This window comes from Phyllopteryx taeniolatus, chromosome 15 (assembly GCF_024500385.1).
Source record: "Phyllopteryx taeniolatus isolate TA_2022b chromosome 15, UOR_Ptae_1.2, whole genome shotgun sequence".
NCBI classification, from domain to species: domain Eukaryota; kingdom Metazoa; phylum Chordata; class Actinopteri; order Syngnathiformes; family Syngnathidae; genus Phyllopteryx; species Phyllopteryx taeniolatus.
The window spans coordinates 13,655,190-13,670,562 of NC_084516.1; the positions used below are offsets into that span (position 1 = coordinate 13,655,190).

At 40.8% G+C, this 15,373-nt stretch overlaps 1 protein-coding gene across 1 annotated transcript in view; it reads left to right on the forward strand.

The window, feature by feature from the left end:
* Positions 1–648: 648 nt before the first annotated feature.
* The window catches only part of sppl3 (signal peptide peptidase 3), a 39,136-nt gene continuing 24,411 nt past the window's right edge, over positions 649–15,373 (forward strand). Inside the window, exon 1 of the mRNA XM_061799333.1 lies at positions 649–1,254. Coding sequence (XP_061655317.1) covers positions 1,229–1,254 — 26 coding nt within the window. The 5' untranslated portion in view covers positions 649–1,228. The remainder of the gene's footprint in view (positions 1,255–15,373) is intronic.

Here is a 15,373-nt window from a genome sequence, read left to right on the forward strand (position 1 = left end):
AAACATTATATTTATCAGAATAAAAAAAACGTACAAATAATTAATTATATTTACTATAGCAATAAAGAGGCGGCACGGTGGGCGACTGGTTAGCACGTCTGCATCACAGTTCTGAGGACGCGGGTTCAAATCTGGCCTGTCCTGTGTGGAGTTTGCATGTTCTCTCAGTGCCTGGGTGGGTTTCCTCCCACGTCCCCAAAACATGCATGCTTGGTTAATTGAAAACTAGGTGTGAACGTGAGTGTGAATGGTTGTTTGTTTATATGTGCCCTGCGATTGGCTGGCGACCAGTTCAGGGTGTACCCCACGCCCGAAGATAGCTGGGATAGGCGCCAGTACCCCCGCGACCCAAGTGAGGATAAGCAGTACAGAAAATAGATGGATGGATAATAATAAAGCAGAATGATTATCTTTGTGTTTCATCAAAATAAGACATCTTCTTTTAGTTTGGAAAAGTTTTTTTTCTCTGGGGGAGCTCAGCTCTTTCCAGAATAGTGCCATGTTTGATGTGTTTTCAAATAAATATCAAAATGATCCAAATGTGTTGCTTTTGACGCGTTTAAACCTGTGCGGCGCTGTAAGTGCAACCGAAGCCGTTCGTTTTTTTGTTTTTTTTGTGCGAGGCTTTCGGGTGCACAAAAGCGTTCCAGTGCTCGTCCTACTTGCAAAGCCCTCTCCGCGTGCACGGGCAGCAGGGCGAGTGCGCGCGCCCCGCCACTCTCGTTATAGACAAAGCAAAACGACGTCTTCCATAACAGCGAGGGCTGCAGACTTGAGGAACAAGCCGAAATTATCCAGGCACCGTCGCACTGAATATGGATTTACAGCGGGTGTAGCATCGCTGGAGACCGAGCCTTCTCGGCTGGGGGGGGTGGGGGGGTTTACGGACGGACGGCAGCGGAAAAAGCAACCAACGTAAACAACGTTTGTGTTGCTGTTTCGGGGGGTGCTTTTGTCTTGTCCACCTAACCACAGCAACCCCCCTCATCGGAGCCGTTTCTAGTGCACGATATTCGGCTGGTGGCTTGGCTAGCTGCTGTCGGGATGCATCACCATGTTATCACCGACAAGTAGCCGCTAGGGCGACGGACTAGGAGGGAAACGCCGAAAGAGCCCCCTTCTCCAACACCCGCACACCCCTCTTGACCGAGGTCCCAACGGGCCGTCGCCGGGGACCCGAATCCGTGTGAGCCACAGTAGTGGAGCCAGCTCCACTGTTGTCGGCGAGATGGCGGAGCAAGGCTACTCGTCTTGGTGAGTGCGCACGGGCACCGTGCTACCAGCTAGCATTAGCCACCTAGCTTCCTCTGTTGCCATTGACAAGTGCCATTCACGAAGGGAAGCCTTTTGACGTCAAAGTTGCCTTCTCTCCCCCTAGCAAACTATCTCGTATTTAGCCCAACATGTCACTCGTTTTCCTATTTCTGAGAGCAGCCAAATGTTGTTGGCCTGCCGCGGCTAATGATGCTGCCGTGCTAACGCCAATTCAGCTGAGGTCGATTCCATTGGCGCTATTGTGAACGAAGGCTAACGAGATAGCCGACCAGCTAACTGGTTTGGTAACTCTACTCTCATGGAATATGTGTGCTTCAATAATATGGGATTCCTCTGTATATCTTCTGAGTTGGTTTTCTTACGACGGGGGGACGTGACATTGCACGGGAGCGTTAAGCTGATTAGTGGACAAGTTAGCCGTGCAAACAAATTAGGGTTAGCTGATGAGAGAGAAGGAGAGCCAGCGAGAGAGAGAGAGGGCCAGCAACGAGCCGCATATAACAACAATGGCTCCGTTTGTGGTTTGGGGGGGCTATCTGTATTAATGGCAATCGTATCCCTACATGACACCCTTTTTCACGCGACGTGACACCCGACAGGTTGCCGCACATCGCAGTTTTCACAGGTGTTGATGTTAAAACTCGCTTCAGATGAGGTGATCATTCAAAACGCCCCATGAATGAAAATCACCCCCATTTTGCTGAGGCCTCATAAAATGAGCGTTTCACCATATCAGCAACTTTGTGTGATAAAGACCACAATATGCACGTTAAACCCTTTTTTTACAGCTAAATCTAGCTGTTGATTTGCCAATTGGTATCATCAGACACCTTGTATAGTCATAACATAATGAAAACCAAGCATAAATTGACACAATATCAGGCAAAATGCAATGACACCACTTCTTATAAACAAAGAAAATGACCTTGTTTCATTTGGCATGGGAGCTAATATAAGATGTAAGACTTAAGTTCCGTTTCTTCCGTGTGGAGCTTTGGTTTGTCTTTGGATTCAATACTTAAGTCCGTTTGTTTTGTAAATGTGTCCGTTGTGTCCTTAAGCACTTCTTTGCGAAGGGTCAAAGGGGACAAATTTATTCCATGGATCTCGCAGCCTAATTCTGTGACATCACCTTGAAAGAGTTTTTAAATGGTGTGACATAGTATATGTTATTTACAATATGCTAGCAGCTCATGTAATTTCTGTTTAAATACTGCAGTTGTCATTTTCAGTATGTAATCAAATGACTCATTTTCTGTCTTCATTTCTGGTGCACACAAGAACATTATTTGAGCCTCAGCATCACACATCAGTCCCACTCTTACACTTCAGCACTCTGATGTGTCACACCATCATCTTTCGCCATAGCCTTCAGTGACATTTACTCACCTAAAAACAGTGAAGCAGCGTTGGTGCTTGTTCATTATGGATCAACAACATAACCTGAAGTTGTACGCAAGTCGGAGTGCGCAGTAGCCTATCACTAACCTACACAAGTAACGCAATACTAGTCATAATTACAGTAAATGTGTATGAAAAACATGGGCCATACATATAAACTAATCAAATTAAAAAAAACAGTAAGCGGGTAACTTAAGCACAACTTCTTGCAATGACATTCTGGCGCCACTGCAAACTGGTTGTGCACTCTTCATAACCTCATACCGCCGTATGTTGGGACCACTGTAAAGCGGACCCCTTTGTACAGTGGAACAGCTAAAGTCCAAGCGCACTTGAGGTAATACAATTCAGACTTCAACCAAAATAATACACATTAAGTCGCAGAGTTTAAATATCCCCCATTGGTGTGCCTTTTGCTTTTTCTTTGGCTTTTTATTGCAACACTTAAAGGAACAGTCTCAAAATGAGGTGTTAAAGAGAATAACTAAACAAAATGTTCTTAAAAATAGACAATGGGGAAAAGGGCAGCATAGTGAAATACTGGTTAGCACATTTGCCTCACAGTTGAGAGGTTGTGGGTTAGAATCACGGCTCATGCTCTCCTGGGTGGAATTTGCGTGTTCTCCCCGTTCTTGGGTGTGTTTTCTCCGCGCACTCTGGCTTCATCACACATTGAAAAACATGCATGTTAGGTTCATTGAAGACTCTAAACTCAGTATATTGTTCATAGGTGTGAATGATTGTTTGTTTGTGCCCTGTAATTGGCTGGCGACCATTCCAGTGTGTCCCTTGCCTCACACAAAAGTCAGCTGGGATGGGCTCCAGCTCACCTGCAGCCATAATTGAGGACAAGCGCGATAGAAAATTGATGGACGAGAGGGTGAGGCACATCTGACATTCATCATTAGTCATTAAATTTAAGACTGAGTAGTTTGATTTTGTGTTTTAACATTAACACCGTTTTTTATAGTTGTGTGACCATTAAGATTGAGAGATGTGAATCTCTGTCTCATTGGGCTGATGTCATTTGTCACTGGGGTTCTAAGTTTGTTTCTATGTTTTAGTAAAAGTGCATAACTTATTTTACTCTTGCATGACAAGAATGCGATTTAAAATGCATGCACAAATGCCAAAAGTTTCTTTTCCCAGTGGAAAGTGTCCTGCAAAGTACTGTTTGGCCTTAGAAGATCCCCTCTAGTCAACACTGTTTATGTCAGATTTATTAATGAAACCATTAATTTAAAAAAAAATAAACATTTTATCCCTGGGGAGTTGCTGTCTTGCAATACTGGAATATGATGTCACGTGGTATGTTGCAGTCTTGTCATACTTATGGAATATAAAGTTAAAATTATAAAATTCTCAGAATAAAATTAGTTGGATTCATTGAATAAAGTTCAAGTCCATCCGTACATCTATTTTCTATACCGCTTATCAGCGTTCTGGAACATGTCCCAGCTGACTTCGGGCAAGAGGTTGGGTACACTCTGGAATGGTCACCAGCCAATCGCAGTAAAGTTAAAATCCTACGCTTAATTAGTGATCCACCGAAACTTCGGCGGCCGAAATGTTTCTGCCGAAAATACCCCGACAGTACATTTTCAGTTTGGGACAGAAGGACTTTTGTCACCGAAATAAAACAGCCAAAATGACATGTTGTTTATGGTTTATAACTCATAGCTTTGTTGCGGCCAGCGCGCAAGCCTGTACACTGCATACATGAACCGGAAATGAATTAATGTCACTGCGACGTCACTTGAGAAAATGGGCCCATAAATTTAAGAGTACATTAATATAATAAATATTTAGAGAGTATGGTAACCTTTATTAGTCAGACAATGGTGTTTTGTGTCGCTTTTTAAATTTTTTTTTTTAATGAAAATCGCTTACAAATTCAATTTGATTAATAATCCCTCCCTGGTGTTTCGGTTTTCGGCATTACACACCCAATTTCGGTTTTAGTCAAGAAATTTAATCTCTATGCATCACAACAATAATTTCAATTTTTTTTAAATGTTGAATTCAGTATAATAAAAATGTATTTAATTTAATACTATCTTGTCTTGTCCCCTTCACGTAATATACCGTAGACTCCTCTCTTAAAACAAGCATAGTTGTTGATGACAATAGTCTATTCCACTGGACATGGGGAAGTGTAATATTGTTTTCCACTTAAATTTTGTTTTACCATAATACCCCCAAATTGTAGTCACGTCTGCATTAAACTTTTCTGTCTTTCTAACTTAACAGCGCAGGAAGGAAGCTACAGACATCTGGCTCGAAGTAGACATTCTTTTCATAGAGAACATAAGTGCTGTCTCATATTGTCATGACCTCTCACACAAGCATTTCCTCACACTGACTCAATCATCAGCACCATGTATGTATCCAATCACTTATGTGGCCATGCAGATGTCATAATAGGCATTGTTTGTTTGTGAAATAAGGCAATCTTTCTGGCAATATAGCATAGCTAATTTTCTTTGTACGTTTTTAAGTGTTGCAAATCTGGAAAATCTTGCAGAAAGGAAGTAAATACATATTTAAATTTAAAGTGACATGACTCTTACGAGTGACTTTTTAAAATATGACTCTTTTTTTAAGTACGGACCAAGAGTTGTGCTCTTGTAATTGCAGGCTATGATACAAGGCCGAAGCCTATATTTTCAAAATTACAGTTTTTGGATGCGAGGGAACAAATGTTCCTGTACATGTGTGCGTTTTGTTGTGTTTGGCCAGCCGTGCCTATCTGTTATCCATCATCATCATCACCACCACCGCATTTATCACTGACCCTATCTGGCTTCGTTGTGCCAATATTTCACCGGTCTACTGATGCTAAAGTCAGATTTCTGTGGCACTTCTTACCTCCACCAAGGAGGTGTTGCTCTTGGTTGTGTGTGATAAAATGTGGCATGGGCCAAAGATGAGTTAAATTTAGTTGGGAATTCAGATTAAAGTGCAGATCCAGAGTCAAATGATTCAAATGTGCTACAATTTGGAGTACACCAAAACTGTCTGGTCAAACAAAACTTGGAATTCAATTGATCATCACGTCAGACCTCAGCTCAGTGAGTAAACTACTTTCTGGCTTTTTGTGATGTCACCGAAGAAGGGCAGCAGCGATTTATTAAAAAAAAAAAAAAGTGTGTGTAGAACTAGAAATTGAGCAACATAGGGAAGCATCTGGCTGTTCAGCACAATCCAGGAGGTCCTCGGTTTATGACAGTATACTGACGAATTAGTTTGGGGAGTGGTCAAACTGCTCATGAAGGCAAACTGCTCATGAAAGCAGGCTCAGTCAGTTACTGCAGTACTTAATGTTATTCATTTGATTGTTTTATATTTATGGCTTAAAAGTATTTTTAATACAAGTATTTACTGTGAAATTATGAGGTTACTACTAACTTTGCCAGTTATCTGTAGTTAATGGTGCATTCTGTCTGATCAAAGTTAGGTTCCTGCCTTTGGAACTAGGGGTGTCCTAATGCAATCTTTGAGATCAGAAATCGTTCCGATGTCAGCAAAAAAAATTAGTATCGGATCGGACTGGATCTAAAAAATCCTATTTTATCACTCTTATACAAGCAGTCCATTCGAGGATCCGCTCCAGCATTTCTATCCAGCAGAGTCTGGATGGCATGCAGATACCACGTAATCACAACAACCGGTTACTAAGGTGCTAACTAGAGGTGCCCCGATCCTATCTTCGAGATAGGAAATCGGTCCAATGTCAACAAAAAAACAATGATCGGATCAGATTGGATCTAAAATCTCAGATTTTGCCACTCTTGTACAAGTAGTCTTATACACTTTCATCCAGCAGCGCCCGTACGGCATGCTGATCCCACGTGATCACAACAAGTTGGTAAGGTGCTAACATTGTAGCAAGGAGTCAAAGTGAATGTTGAATGCTTAAAGGAGTTTATTGAGACTCCAATTTAAGTACACTGTAAAACTAAACTCGCATAACAAAAGAATTACACCGATTGAATGTTGAAATACATCACAGCCTTTATTTCATTCTTTTTTTGTTAACAAAAATTGCTAGCTCAAAGCTAACATTCGATGAATGAAATACACCATTGACGAGCTAACAAAAATTAGCATTGAACTCGTGGCACTATTCTCTCAAAATAATGAATATTGGTACTCAAATGCTGTATAACCACATAAAAACAGGCAATATAACAATACTCTTTGGCATACCTGTATATTCTTCAAACTCTGTGAAAGACGAGCTATTAAAACAATATTCGATCGGGACTTCTACTTTCTTTGTTACTGCAAGTGTGTATTTCATTGCGTGTATCACAGTGCCCCTCAGAGGCCATGACATGCATAGCAGGAACACCGATTGTCCATAACCGTTGCATCAAGAAGTTCAAAAGTGTATTGCCACACGTGGAGAAAGGAAATTATGTTCCCAGCATACATTGACAGTAGACAAAAAAAAACAACTTTATTTTGCACTTTAAACGTATAATTTGTATTTTTATTTATTGAGAGGTGGTACGGTGGACGACTGGTTAGAGCGTCTGCCTCAGAGTTCTGAGGTCCGGGGTTCAATCCCCGGACCCGCCTGTGTGGAGTTTGCATGTTCTCCCTGTTCCTGCGTGGGTTTTCTCCGGGCACTCCCGTTTCCTCCCACATCCCAAAGACATGCGTGGTAGGTTAATTGACGACACTAAATTGCCCGTAGGTGTGAATGTGAGTGCGGATGGTTGTTTTTTTATATGTGCCCTGCTATTGACTGGCAAACAGTTTAGGGTGTACCCCACATCCTGCCCGATGATAGCTGGGATAGGCTCCGGTACTCCCGCGACCCTTGTGAGGATAAGCGCCTCAGAAAATGTATGGATTTCTTGAGATTATTTTTCATGGTTTTCTAATTATTTTTTATTTTATCTTTTCAAATGTAGAATATGCGTGTGTTTAAGTTAAGCAGGGGTTATGTTGCAATTTAAATATATATTTTTTTGTAATTAGTTTTATTGAAGTTATTTTTCAGGATTTCCTAATTTTATTTTATTCAATCGTAGTATCTTCTTATTTTTAAAGTTACTTTATGCAACCCATTGTTTCCTAATAAATGGGTCAGTTTTTCTCATACTAACTGTTGCTGATTATTGTTCTGAGTAATGTCACTTCATCAATCCTTTTCTAACATTCGATACTACAAAATAAAATCTGTATGATTGTTGCTGATCAGACCGATATCGGTATCGGCCAAAATTCAAGGCTGCAAAATATAATTACTTGCATTGAATATTTAAATACAAGACATACGGTTTAAAAATCGCCAACCTATGCTATCAGTCAATAGAATACCTATTGACAGGCTAGCTAACATTAGCATTAAATCACGGGAGGGATTTACCTTCAATTCACAAATATTTACATACAAACGCCATACTAACACATATAGACAGACTATACTCACGGGCATATAGTCCATCTAATCTAAAAACGAGTTTGATAAAGTTATATTTTGACTTCTACTTTTTTTTTTTGCCTGCTATAGTACGCAGGTCCTTGCATGCATCGCATCACACTGCCCCCAAGAGGCCAAGGTGCATACAGCAGGAACAGCAGATAAAGGCATGGCTTTGTATAAAAAGACGTGCTTTTTCCCCCCACCCCCCTAACTGTCTGACATGAAATCAGACTAAAGTTTTCCTTTTTTAGGTCAATTGGGATTACCAAGAATATTTCTATTTGCTAAATGCCAGAATATTGAGATGGATTTTTTTTTTAAACAAATATATATAATAGACAATACAGTCATCCCAGGCATGCCAATATTTTTAGCGATGGCTGTATTTTATTTTATTTTTTTATTTCAGTTTTTAATATATATGTTGTTACCAATTAATTTTCTGGTTGTTAAGTTATATTTAAAGTTGAGTTTTGATAGTTAAATACTAAATTTCAAAATCAATGAATAATCGTGTTTATTAATCGTGATTTCGATATCAATCAAAATCATTGCTTTTTCCATAATCGCCCAGCCCTACTCTGAACAACAAGTTTGTCCACCACCAGCAGTAGCAGACAAAATGGGTCAATTAAATTTAAAAAAACAAAACCAAAATAACAAAGGCTTTACTTTTATGTGATCATTTGTTCGACTCAGGGGGCCCAGTTCTTATAGTGAGGGCTCCTAACCCTCTTCCCCTGGGAAAACCACTTAATTATGAGCAATACCACAACCATATGATTGCTATACATTTAAACAGGCTATAGATATAGATTTGTTAGCTTTGCTAGCTTCATAAAGGTTATTGAAAGCTTTGCACATGACTCTGTTATAATCTTTATGAGTGAAATGAAAATGAGACACAAGCAGGCAAAGTTTGCAGTTAGCAACAGGACTAAAATGTTACATTTCCCTTCATGTTTCAGTCAGTCACTCAAACATGGCTCAGTATGACAATGCATTACACTTGCTGCCCAGCCAAAAATCCCTGCATTTTCTACACTTGAGAGTAACACACATAAGCAAATGAATTGATGTTAGCATAACAAAGATAACTTTAGCCTGAAGGTAGCTAATAGCTCATTTGCACCAAAGGTTTTTGCTCCTTTAAGCTTACTATAATGTAAAAAGCTTACTATAATGCAAAAATGTATCACAAGCCGAGTAACATAATACGTATATGTTAAAAGGACTTTAGTTATTGCTTTTGTGCAACAACAAATAACTACTGAGTTGACTGCACAACTCTGGAATAAACTCAGTCTAATTCCTTTCACACAACACAACATGCAGGGCAGGGGACGAGCAAGAGCAAGGCAGGGTAAGCACGTGAGTCAAAGCAATCTGACTACCCTCTCGCTTCCCATTAGCAGACATTCCAGCTCCCTTTTTAACAATCTTCTTACGGTGACCGTGCATTTTGAACATCTGACAGAACAAACACCCACTAAGATTTTTGTCCACTCTCATCAACGAAAACTCGCACACGTCTCGTCATGATTTAGTCATCTAAGAGCCATGTTTTCAAGTTATCGTCATGGAGAAAAAAAAGGCCTTCAAAGAAATGATTTCATCATCGTCGTCTTTCACGAAAATGCTCTGTTCAATATGGAGTTCTGTTTCTGCTTTGGCGATATAACCCAATTCTGTCGTTAAATCAGAAAGCGCCGTCGTTAGTGTAGTGGACATGCGCTCTGCAAACTCAGGTGACACAGGGACTCCCAACCACTTGATAACCCCACTCCTCCACACTGCCCTGCTGTGAGACGGCCACTAGGAGAATGCCTGTACGTCAAGTGGACCTTAACCTAATTAGCAGCTTCCCGTCAAATCTTGATTCCTGGCTTCAAACGACTCCTTCCCCGACCAAAAGGTTGAGGGGACCCTTCCTTCAAGAAGACTATCTGGTTAATATTCAAACATGCACGTGAACTGCAAGCTCCAACCAACTCTCCTTTGATGTTTGTTAACAGAAGATAAAATGTCCGTTTTGATATCTTACAAACTCTGTAGAAATATTCCAAATCTATGCCTTGGTGTCTGTGTCACTATTGTCAGTTTCACAGGTCCTCTGCAAGATTTTGAAAGCTGTTCCTTGTGATTGAAATCAAACAGTACGAAATGTTGTCTTGAACAATAAGCAACCGATCTGCCACGACCAAAGTTTAAACAATGATTCCCTGCGTGACAGTACAAAGTTGGGAGTGTTTTAGATTAATATGGTTTTAAACCCATTTGATAAAATTTGTAGACAAGATTCAGGCTGATGGGTGTGGTCTTCTTCAAGTCGGCAATCCCTCTTCCTACGCCCCAGCTCTGGGATATTTAACTCATAACTCACACCTTCTCCCGCTAGTCTAGTCTTGTGTTTTCTCCTCTTACCTTGCTGGCAGCTCGCCAGCCGGGCTACCCGTTGGCCACCCCTCCCCCGTTTCCCTTTTGTGCGGGCACACGGCTTGGTAACCGCGAACCGGGATAGAACCGACATGGCTTCCCAGCCTAAACGTGGGCCTCCGCTAAGCGATCAGAGCCGCTACTACGAAGGTACCGGGTACGCTTCAAACCAAGCAGAACCGCTCTGAAATTGCCAGCGAGGCACAAAAAGAGGCAGGAAGAGAGGTGTCCGGTTCTCCCAAGAAGGTGTAACGACCAGCCATTTTTCTTCTCCCGCCTCTTTTATTTAGTTTTTATTTTCCTGCATCTTTTTCGTCTGCAACCAAATCTGTTGCCTTGCTTCCTGAGCCACTTCCAAAGAGAGACTACCACCCACTAGCTGATCTGCGTTTGTGAGTCGACACTGCAATCCTTACTATGATGTACAACACCAGTGCCTAATAATTTTGGGGAAATTACTAGCTTCACACGAAATCCCAACTTTGCTTTCTCTTGCTCTGACTTTACGCATCAAACGCTCACGCTCATTTATTTTAGCCCAGCGACCACATACATTGTCCTCTTTTCCATTTTCCTCCACCTAATTTTCTTTATTTCTTTTACCATTAGTGTTATTTTATTTTTGTAGTTGTAGGTGTCTGTTTCCTTAGATGTCATTAAATATACCATAAAATTCCACTTTTGGTTGTATTTTGTGTGTTCTGAGTTTAAGTAAACCTGTAATCTAGAACTCAAAATGTCATAAAGTGTACCAACCATCAGATAAGACTGATTCCCGTCATTTCTCCTAAAGTTTATACTTATAAAAAGTGACATGGTGCCCTTTCGAGACATTAGTTTGATTTTAACAAATAAAATAAAAATTACGATAAACCGGAATTAACGCAAGCGTCTCTTCCGGCTTATTCTTTTCTCCTAAATTACATTTTCATTTGACCAATATACGCTACATTAGTCATTAACAGTAACTGAGTAGTAAAGTCATAATTCATGAAAATATATGAAAATATAAAGAAATGAAATGAAAAGTTCATTGCGTGTCGTGTAGCCTCAACATTGTATGCCAAGACTGTTGTAAACCGAGGACCCCTGTGTACAAATGTCACATGAGGCTCCAGACACACCATACATCCAAATGGCAGAGAAGGGGAGGTGGGTGTGTTTTAATGGAGGTTGCCGTTGATCACAAATTACATTCCTGTTCCTGGAGGATTTAGCCCATTACATCCATAATTGGATCAGACGATGGATGGAGATGAATGTTAATCCCCAATTGGAGGTCTCAAGGCAATGCCACCCTGTAGCTACTCTGAAAGTGTGTTAAATACAGCACAGTGCATGGACTACGTTAAATGCAACAAAGTATCATTTTTCTGGACACCCAGAGCAGACTCCTTTGCCGCCCGCTGACCCTTTGTGGTCAAGTCACGCATGTTGGCTTGTTGGGAGTCAGATTTGGAATTGTGTTATTTGGAAGAGGGGGAGAAAAGTCTGTCAGTGGACAAGGAGGGCTTATGACTCCTTGGGCTTTCGTCCAGACTCCAACAGTCCGGGATTGTATTTTGTTTTTAAATGTTCCATTCATCTATCTCTCCCATGTTCTGCGGGCATCTGTGCGCAGAATTCAGACGAACCAGTTTGGTGCTAGAATACGAATTAGCTCCGTGGTAGAGGAAACTCGGTGTCCTATCTAGCCGCCATGGTGACATCATTAGAATCTAACAGGAACAAGATAAGACAGTCAGTCTACAGTCTTTCTGAAATGCTCCCTTTAAATCTTCCAAGTTTGGCCTGGTTTTTTTTTTTCACCCATTTAAGATGACACCTGAACTGGTCTCATATTAGAATTGGCTTCCTTGTTATGCATCTCTTATGACCTACATGTTTGGTCAGGTAGACTGGGAGCCATTGTTAATTGTGTGTTAAGAAGATGCCTGAGAAGTTTGTCAGTAAGACAAGAGCAAAGCTACAAGATACACCCTCTACATATGCCTTATATATATATATATATACATATAAGTATACTCTTGCAAGTCTTTTTTTTTAAGCACATTCAAATGAAAAATGCCTTGAAATCATCTTTTATCTTGCGTTATTATGGGTTAATGTACAGTACCTTCCTTGATGCCTTGTTGATAAATGGTGTTCTAATGATCCCTCTGACCAATTTCTGTGTTCATGCTACAAAAATCAGAGCTTATAAAAAGGGGCACTTGAATAGGTGCATCATAAATGATGCCATTACAAAGACATTGCTTAACACTAAAGGCTTCTTTATACTTGGGTGGACGGCGACCGCGCCAACGTCACACACGTAGTTTGCCTTTATACTCGAGCGCAACCCTATGCGCAGAGTTTTGAAAATGTACTGCAGTTCACCTCCAAGTCGGGGGTGTCGCTGCGACTGATATTGGCTAGGACACCACAGGGTGGAGTTTCCGCTGTATTATTTTGGCCATTTCCGGTAGCCGTTTTTACTTTACTTTCCGGAACAAAGCAACAACAATGGCGACCGTGGAACAGTGTCTGATAGAACAAATTATCCTGTTTTCTGAGGTGTGTTAAGACTAAGGCTGCACAATATTTTGTTTGAGCATCGTCATTGCGATGCACTTGTACGCAGTAGTCACATCGCAGGGTCTGCTGCAATGTTGGTGTACTGTAATATACAGTGAACTGTAATAATAAAAGTGACTAGCAGCGGGACCTGTTTGGAGATGCTCCTAAGATTAGCACCCATGTTTTGGTCAATTATAATGTTCCAAACAACACACGGAGTAGCCCAGAGTGTTTTATATTTATCTCCTGTTATGATAACTATGAATGAGGACACGGGAAACGATGTACACCTGCTGCATTTCCTAGTTCGCTCTTCAGAATGAAACTAGGCAGGCAGCGGTATGAGTGTGGGAGGTGCATTCATGGACACTGCGTAAATGGGAATGAATGTGTTCTTTTGTAAAGCAGTACATAATTGTAAAAATGGATTACTAGGAAAATTATTTGTATCAGAATTCTTTAGTTAAAACACTGCAGGGATTTTGTTTGATGTGCGTCCTGTGTCTGAGACGCATAAAAATTAGCAGGGACACATGAAGTGATTTCGATCTGCGTCCATAGACACATGGCTTAAAACCCGCCGAACGTGTGTGTGTGTGTGTGTGTGTGTGTGTGTGAGAGAGAGAGAGCGAGAGCGATGGTGAAGAGCTTTCACACGGTGAATCAAAGGAGGACTACACTAAGGGTATGTTCGGAAGTTCAATCTGACGCCCTAACTCTACCCTGAGAGTGGTGTGTTCTGAGAGACAGAGCTGGCTCCGTTTCTTTGAATTTATGAGCGACTGCCTTGCTTGAACAACTTCCATGCTCGTCCTGCCTGACTCTCCCAGGCTCTGTCTCCGAGTCAGATTGGCAGGAGTGTACTCCGGCACTCCCGGGGTGTGGTGCTCTGAATAACCGAACAACAGACTCCAACAACACTCTTGAGTTTCCGACCGGTCCAGAGTGTATAGAGCCCACTTGGACTGCATTTCTGAACGTACCGTAAAAGTATGTGTCCTGTGTTGGTATTAGCCAATCAGAGGCAGAGTAGAGCAGGTTATCGTTCGATAAATATAATGGACACAGAAGTTTTTTTCTGGACTCGATATACATTTTCATTGTTGTGGTAACACCGATGCAGCAAGCCGCTGGCAGAATGGTGTTTGCTCCGTAGATGCAAATAGCTGGGATACTTTAGGGAAAGCTAACTATTTATTACATTCGCTAGGCTGCGAGCTAACGAGTTCGCAAGCTATAACTAAACAGCTCACTCAACTGCGGCGACATCGTTTAGTATGTCAGCGCTTAGAGTTGTGTGTGTGTGTGTGTTCCCTACATAACACGCACACACATATGGGAAAGTTAACTGTCACCATAGCCACAACGGCACACGTTATCAATATTCAGGCAGTAGTTGACTTCAACGAACTCATTTTCAGCGTCATTTGATTGACAGGTGAAGGTCTCAGTCCAACAGCTCGAGGGCGGGCCTTATTTGACATTTTATTTATGATTAACCAGGTAAAGGTTTATTGAGATATAAAATCACTTTTTCAAAAGCCAAGAGGCAAGTATACAGGCAGCAGAAATTATACAGTACATAACACAACAATAAAAAAAATTAAGAATAAAAAGTAAAAACTGTGGCAGCACCCAAATGCTTTCAAGTACATACATTGTTTGTTTTTTAATTCACTCATTTGTCAGGCTTTAAGACATTTTCTGGGCCTTTTTAGTCAGTTATTGACTCTGTACCTCTGTGCCAAATGTTTATTTATTTAAGTGCAATTTTTGTGAACAGGGTGTGGGTCTGTTTTATTATATTTTTTATTTAGCTAAGATATTTATTGCTCTACATTACAATGCTAATGTTCAATATTCTTTAGAATTAAGTTAATTGTTCTTAAAAAGGATTTACTTGAATTTTTATGCTCTAATATCATTATATCAGTGGCATGTAAAAAACATCGATACTATCGTTTATGGTGATAGTTTTGGGAAAAATGTAACATCCTAAAAAAAAATGTATATCGTGGCTGGCCAAAACACATAATTTATTGAGACAGAGCAAGGGCAATGGATAACACAAAAATATTGTACAAACAGTGTAAAAAATATAAATATAGAGTAACAACTAATAAAAATCTCCACTAACTGCGAAACTGCAGGACTGCGAAGCAAGAACCGTGATATCGTGGAGGATTACTTTATCTGTATTCCATGGTGATAAGTTGCAGGGACTCATTGTTCCAGGGCTGGGACTCAGTTTCCATGTGCATCCTG